The 7946-nt window shown below is 49.3% G+C and overlaps 1 protein-coding gene across 1 annotated transcript; it reads left to right on the forward strand.

Annotated features, from left to right (window-relative positions):
• The first annotated feature begins 1261 nt into the window (after nt 1-1261).
• On the forward strand, nt 1262-2799 carry CLDN2 (claudin 2). The gene has a single exon (XM_004379742.2). It carries the CDS (start codon nt 1440-1442, stop codon nt 2130-2132), a length of 693 nt encoding a protein of 230 aa, XP_004379799.1. The 5' UTR covers nt 1262-1439; the 3' UTR covers nt 2133-2799.
• The last annotated feature ends 5147 nt before the right edge of the window (nt 2800-7946 follow it).

The following is a 7946-nucleotide window of genomic DNA, read 5'->3' on the forward strand; positions in this document are numbered from 1 at the left end:
ATGACAAGGTTGAATTTGAGAATTCCAAGTACATTTTTAATAGATGATTGCTCTATCAATCTTGAAGCTCAGAGGAAGGTCTATGCTAGAAATACAGATTTGGAAATGCCAGTGGATGGGTGGGAGATTAAGTCATAGTAGTGGATGAGACTGCTCAAGAACAGTGCCGACTGAGAAAAGGATAGACTTCTGAGGAATACTCACATTTAAGAAATGAGTAGGGAAAGAGAAATCTTGAGGGAGGCTAAAATGGAAGAGCCAGATTGTGGTGGAATGAAGAATTAGTAGGCTGGTGGGTCTTGTAAAGGATGAGGATAAGGATGTGCCCTTGACTTGTAGTGTCCTGAACCTTGGCAAGAGTGGGAGCTCCGTGAATACTGCAAAATCCAGGACAGCTCTGATTCCAAATGATTGGCTTGGATGCTTGCCTCTCACAAAGCCCTCTGTTCTAGGGCTTTCCTTTCCCCTTTCTGCCCTAGTGCTCCTGATAGATGGCCCAGGGAATTGCAGGACTTCCTCCAGACCCTAGAACAACCTTTGTTTCAGAGTCCTCCCACATCAACTGAGAGGCCTAGGGCTAGTGGGGACATCTATTAGGAGACCAAACAGGAAAGTTCTGGGTATGTTATACACACAGGAGGCCTTAGGCTAGCCTGGTGGCGGGTGCGGGGGGCACGGTTGGGTAGGGCTGGGAGGACCAGAACTCTCAGAGTTGTGGACCAAAGGCTTTGTTGCCCATCCCCAGCTTCCCTGGAGTAGATTTCTATCATGGCTGACTGACCCAGGTCTAGGCCAGTGCTATCTAGGTCCTTGGAGATGTAGGAGGTCCTTAACAAGCTTGAGTCCAAAGTAGCATCCTAGGAACTGTTCCTCCTGATCCAGTGCTCTGGAGTTTGACCTCAGTCTGCTCTTGAGGGACCCGGCAGCACTGTTCTTGGGCAATGTGTTAAACAACAGGCTTTGGAGATAGAGCTGTGCCAGACCTGGAGTTAGCACAGCTACCACCACTGCAACTGCGACTGCCATCACCACCTTCTCGGAAACCAGCCACTTTGTCTGGCCCCTGGTTTTGTCTGACTGCCAACCTAAGGCATGTACCTACGCAGGAGGCGATGACATTTTGGCTCCACTTTCAAAGATTTTTTTTTTTTCCTCGTGTTATTTTTCAAGATAACAAAGGTCAAAAGGCATCCAGCGTTTTCTGGTTTCTCATAAGCTTCTGGTCAATATTTAATCTGGTTTATGGATTTTTTTTAGGTCTTCTAGATGCCTTCTTGAGCTTGTTTGTGGCCACCCACAGACACTTGTAAGGAGGAGAGAAGTCGGCCTGGTAGAGACACTCTGAAATAAGGGATTAGAGGCCGGGATCCAAGCAGTAAGCGCTGCAGCCAGAAGACGAGTGAGCAGACCGTGAAGACACTTCTACTGAGACGTCTGCCATGGCCTCTCTTGGCCTCCAACTTGTGGGCTACATCCTGGGTCTTCTGGGACTTTTGGGCACCTTGATTGCCATGCTGCTCCCCAGCTGGCGAACAAGTTCTTACGTTGGTGCCAGCATTGTGACAGCAGTTGGCTTCTCCAAGGGCCTCTGGATGGAATGTGCCACTCACAGCACAGGCATCACCCAGTGTGACATCTACAGCACTCTTCTAGGCCTACCTTCTGACGTCCAGGCTGCCCAGGCTATGATGGTAACCTCCAGTGCAATCTCCTCGCTGGCCTGCATTATCTCTGTGGTGGGCATGAGATGCACAGTGTTCTGCCAGGACTCCCAAGCCAAAGACAGAGTGGCGGTAGTGGGCGGAGGCTTCTTTATCCTTGGAGGCCTCCTGGGCTTCATCCCTGTTGCCTGGAATCTTCATGGGATCCTGCGGGACTTCTACTCCCCATTGGTGCCCGACAGCATGAAATTTGAGATTGGAGAAGCACTCTACTTGGGCATTATTTCCTCCCTGTTCTCCTTGGTAGCCGGAATCATCCTCTGCTTTTCTTGCTCATCCCAGGGAAACCGTTCCAACTACTACGATGGCTACCAGGCCCAGCCCCTTGCCACCAGGAGCTCTCCAAGACCTGGTCAACCACCCAAAAACAAGAGTGAATTCAACTCCTACAGCCTGACAGGGTATGTGTGAAGAGCCAAGGGCCAGAGTGGGGGGTGGCTGGGTCTGTGAAAGCCAATGGACAGTCCCCCAGAGCCACAGGTGAGGGACATTTGCCACTGGATCATGTCAGAAGGTGCTGCTGAGGATAGACTGACTGTGGCCATCGGATCAAGCAAAGGCAGAAAAGGGAGCTGGTGCGGCAGCGTGCAGGTTGAAATGTCAAGGATGACTGCCAAGCCAGGCTTTCTGTTTTTATCACTTTGCCCCTCACCTCCCACCCTGAATCCCCAACCCCCAACTCCAAGCCCTACCCCTTTACCCTAGGCCAGGCCCCCAGAGACTCCCCTCTGCCCTTTTTGTTTACTTGGGAATCCATCCAAAAACCCACTAACTGCATTCCACTGACTGACCCTCTCTGTGATCAAAGACCCTCCTCCCTCTGGCTGAGGTTGGCTCTTAGCTCATTGCTGGGGGTGGGGAGAAGGAGGAGCGGTGATTTTATAGGCACTGCTCTAACCTCCTTCTCAAGCCTCCCTCCAAAGAAACTGATTGGGCCCTGGAGCCTCCATCCCACTCTATTATGACTCCAGTGTACAGAGTGGTTTGTGCGTGAACTGAAATAAAGTCATCCCGTGGCATCCAGGGAACAGAGAGCAACTGGGTGCATGATGAGAGGGAAGAAAGGCAGCCTGGAACAAAAAGGACCGGAACCACTGCCCAGGACATTTCCCAGAATTCTCTCACACTCCCAGGTCAACGACCAGACCCTACCCAGGGCTAGAGGAAAGCAAAAGGAAAGAAGATATGGTGGAAAGCTAAAGGCGGCAGCAGACTCTGATTCCTCAGAGGACCTGCCTCAGAAGCTGCAGCCCCAACTTTCACTGAAGCCCTTTCCTCCCTCTGGGGCACCTAACCTTGTCTCCTGCCTAAATGACATGCCAAGAGCCCTAGACAATGATTTCCTTAAGAACAGGAAACCAGTTTTTCTAGAGATGGTCCTTGGCTGGGGGATGACAGCACAGAAGCTGGGGGAGACTGAGGAAGATACCACTCCTTCTCGACGCTGGCTGAGAAAGAATAAGAACTTTGGTATTTAAGAAGCTGAGTGGACATTTGCGGTGGCTCCAGTGGGTGCTTCTGTTGGACCAGAGAGAGGCAGCCCCCCAGAGAGCCTGCAGGCCTAATGGAAAATCTGCCCAAAGGCAAGATAAGGCCACCCGGGGTCTACCCACAGAGCACCACAGAGCCTCTGAAAGACCGCAGCACCAGGTGGGCCCCGTCACACACCACACTTCCCCAGCATCCCTTCACAAGACCTTTCAGCATTCAAGGATTCCAGTGTGAGACATTCATGCCCAAGGTGCTGTGCCCATGACTGAGTGATAGTTGGGCTGCTGCCTGGAATTGCGGTTGAGGTGAGAGAGTAGAGAATGGTTCCCAGGCAGACAGTTCCAGCTCTAAAGTCTGAAAATGCTCTATTTCCTCTGGGTGAGGGGGTCATAAACAAGCCAAGGGCATTTTTCCCTCACTAGCCTAAACATGACCAGCTTTTAAAAAACTCCAGTACCCTTCCCAATACCTCATGCCAGCAGAAGGGGCCCATTCATTGTTGCTAACATGCCTTTCACATTTCCACCTCTTGCCTATGCTCAAGCTATTCTCCCAATCTGGAAGGCCCCTTCCCCTTAGCCAAGTCCTCCTCATTTTGGAGAATTTGCTCAGCACCACCTTCACTGAGCCTTCTCTGACCACTCCGTCCTTCCCCTACCCCTCTCTTCTCCTGCCCTCAATGTATAAATCGCTTATTTGATGCTTATCATTCACAACTTTTGATTGACAGTTATTTTTTTTCATGTGTGTCTGTCTGATCTAATAAGTACATTGTAAACTCCTGGAGGGCAGGGACTATATCGTAGAGCTCTCTGTATCCCCCAGACTGTCTGTAAGAGTGCTGAGCACACATAGGTGATCAATAAACAATCGCTGATTGAGTAAACTGTTTCACTGATTCAAAGGGGTCCAGACAGGGCAGGCGTGACTGAAGGGAATTGGGCTAAGGGGAGGGCAGGATGAAAGCTGGAATTTCTCTCCCCTGGGTGGATAGAAGGAGCCCTGATGGCGCAGTGGTTAAGAGCTAAGGCTGCTAACCAAAATGTGGGCAGTTCAAACCCACCAGCCACTCCTTGGAAACCCTATGGGGCAGTTCTACTCTGTCGTATAGGGTCACTATGAGTTGGAATTGACTCGATGGCAATGGGTTTGGTTTGGTTTTGGTTTCGGGGTGGATAGAAAATTCTAAACTTTACTGGAAAACATTGAGAAAGCAAGCTCTCCACCCTCCTCCTGGAAACCCTAACCTCTTCATCTTGCCCAGGACCCCACCCCCTTTTCACAGTAATTGTTTGATTTAATTTATTTACTTAATGGGTATTTGTTTATTTCTTTTATTCTCTGAACCACCATTATGAGGAAGGTGAAATAGATCTGAGTCTCTCCACTTGGCAGATGGGGAAGCTAAGGCCCATAAAAGTAAAGAGATTTTCCCAGGGCCACACAGTTGTCATTAGTGCCCCAGTCTCCTGACTCTCAAAATAGGACCTTGCTAATGCAAGCATATTCACAGGCAATAGGAAGAGCCTGTCAGGGTGCCCCAAGCTCCTGAGGAAAACAATAACTTATGACCAGCAAGGTAACAATGGGGGCACACAGGCTCTCCTGGTCTCTCATGAGGAAGATCTAGGAAAGCAGGAGCAATTCACCAAAAGCACCACTAGAACTGCCCCTCTTGCTGTGCTAACTAACTGGCCAATCTGGACCCAGCCAGGTGGCCAACCAGGAGGGCTGCCAGGCTTACATTCTAATAAGACACATCTCAGTTGCAATTCCTTTAACTCTGGAGGCGTGGGAGTTTGGAAGGCTGATGATTTGGCCTTGGTCTAAACCTCACTGGGAATTGACAAAGCCTAATTCCTAAAGAAGAGACCTGGTAACACAGTGGTTAAGCACTCAGTTGCTAACTGAAAGGTCGGAGGTTCGAACCTACCAGCCACTCTGGGGAGAAAGATGTGGCAGCCTGCTTCTGTAAAGATTACAGCCTTGGAAACCCTATGGGGCAGTTCTACTCTATCATATAGGGTTGCTATGAGTTGGAATCAACTGGATGGCAATGGGTTTGGTTTTTGGTTTTGGTTTAACTCTTAAAGGTTTTAACTGTGGCAGCACTAACTATAATTGTGTCCTACACGATTCAGCTTCACCTGGCCTAGAGAACCCACTGAGGTTCACTCTCCTGAGGATGTTCAGGTACCTAGGAGATGGTTATCAGACACCCTTGTCATACCAGACACTTCCTTTGCCCTCCTGAAGGGGGCTTTCTTTTGTACAAACATCCAAGCTCATTTAGAGGGCATGGCAGCTGGCAGGAATACGGGTGGAGAGAAACGGCTCTCTGTACAGGAGCTTAACAAGAGGTCATGTCTCTGGTCTGGCACCCCAGAACCCTTGCTTGAGGAACACTGGAGGTTGGAAGATGGGGTTGCCTTGCTGATTAGCTGCTGTGCTTAGTGTGCAGCAGCCTGGTATGGGCCTTGATGACCACCACAGGGCAGCCAATGTACTTTCAGATCCACCAATTTCACTGCATCCTCCAAATACTTCAGGGAAGTAGGTCTTCTACAGGAGACAAAATGGAGGCCCAAAGAGGTGAGTAAATTCCCTAAGGTCACAAAGTGTCAGGGTATGAACATAAGTTTGAGGCTCTTCCCACAGAAATATGGGTCTGGGATTCTAGTCTCAGAGGATGTATGAGGGACTGTTGCTCTTCAAACTCCTCCAGTCCTCCTAGCTCTCTGTATCCCACTAGAATGAATACCTTTGAAGGAAAAGTTGCTGTTGTTGGGTGCCATTGAGTCAATTCTGACTCATAGTGGCCCATGTGACAGAGTAGAACTGCCCCATAAGTTTTTCTTGGCTGTAATCTTTAAGGAAGCAGATCACCAGGTCTTTTTCTAGCAGAGCAGTTGGGTGGGTTCGAACCACCAACCTTTCGGTTAGCAGTCGAGCACTTAATGTTTGTGCCACCAGGGCTCCTTTGAGGGAAATAGTGCCCTTCACTTTATGATGAGGCTGGCCTGAGGGGGTTCACCTCCCTTTGCTTATCCAGGAAGATTCTATGGAAGGAGTTAGAAGTTCATCCTCAACTAGAAAAATCAGGGCAAATTTGACAAACAGCAACTGTCTTCTTTGGCTGGTTGAGCAAGGAAAACAATATTCTAAGTAGTTTCCTAGAAACCCTCCTGAGTATAGGTCCAAGTTGAATAGCTTTCAGGTCGCCCCATTGCCTTCCATCATAAAGTAATTTAGATTAGCCATGGGCCAAGGAGATAGTGAGGTCATTGTGTTTGTGTCCCAGCCTCATAGCTCTGACCCTTGCACAAGGAGAGAGATATCTGCCTTCCTTCATTCTTCTGATAATAGTGTGACTCATAATTTCCTCCCCCACCCCTTGGAGCCCCAGTGCCCTACTGCTATGTGATCATTACTGCGGGGGAAATGCTGCAAATAGCTTCTTAGTGGAAAGGCAGGCTCCAACTTTCTGAAAAACCATCTAGTAAATCAAACAACCACCTGACCATCAAACCAGCCATCTCACATTAACTGAGCTATTATTCTGTGTCAGGTAGTGTGCTAAGGACTTTGATGGTGAAAGTGGTGAACAAGGTAAGTCTGTGCCTTGTAGGAGGTGACAGTTGATCTAGGAGAGATAAGACATGCACACCTAACTGTGGTACAAGGCAGAATATGGTCTGTACTGTGAGATAGGAGTAAAGTGATACAGGACAGTAGGGGCATCAGGGGCTAATAAAAAGTTATATACATGCCCTCAATTCTCAATCCATATGAAATGAGAGCCTGGAACTACTTGAGCTGCTGAGGGAAGGATGATCAAAAGAAACGGCTTCCTCTAGCTGAGAAACTATGGGAAATAGAGAAATAGGGTAGAGAGCAGTGTTCAGGAGAAAAGAAGGATAACTAAGCTAAGCCTGGCACTGTATAGTTAACCCAGAACCACTTTGAGTTTGCCTCACAGGATCCCTCAGTGGCTCTAAGGGAGTGCATGATCCTAGGGCTCAGTCTCTCTTCCCTCATCTCCTTCCTTTAGGCAGGTCTCTGGAAATTGCTGGGGGGCAGTAGAAGCAGTGCCCATCAAGGTAGCCTGTGGCCTTTTGGCTCTAGACCAGAGAAGAAACACAGGCGTGAGAGAAAGAGAGGAGAGAGTAAGGGCTCTGTGCTGAAGGATGGCAAATGAGGCCTTGGAGGGTCAACTGTTCCCTCCCACTCAGCCCTGGGCCCATGGATGGGGGATTCTTTCGTGTCTGCAGCTGCCCACTCTGGGACACAGAGGCCCCAGGCTGGGAAGTGCATGTGCTCCTCCTCAGCTGGCTGAAGCCTGGCCTTCACCCAGCCTGGCCTCCCTGCCCAAGCGGCTTCTGGCTTTGATGAGAAAATCTGTTATCTCAAGAGGGTGAAAAACCTCAAACAGGAAGTCCAGTAGGTTATCTCTTTCTTGCCCTAAGTGGTGGCTCACTAAATGCTGCGATGTGATCACTGATAAAATATTAACAGGCTGTTATCAGACATGGTGATACAGAGGCTGTAATCTGACCACTCTATCCACCCCACACAACCCACACACTTCCTATGAATTGCAGCTTAAGCATTCTTAGTTAACCGTCACCTACTAAATGACGTGCCTGCCCCTTCCAGCCAGAGGCAACATGCTGGTCGGTGGGGGGAGGGGGGCAGAAATTTGGGGTTTCTAGTCCTAGCTCAGTTCCCACATGA

The sequence above is a fragment of the Trichechus manatus genome, unplaced genomic scaffold, assembly GCF_000243295.1.
Source record: "Trichechus manatus latirostris isolate Lorelei unplaced genomic scaffold, TriManLat1.0 scaffold00068, whole genome shotgun sequence".
NCBI classification, from domain to species: domain Eukaryota; kingdom Metazoa; phylum Chordata; class Mammalia; order Sirenia; family Trichechidae; genus Trichechus; species Trichechus manatus.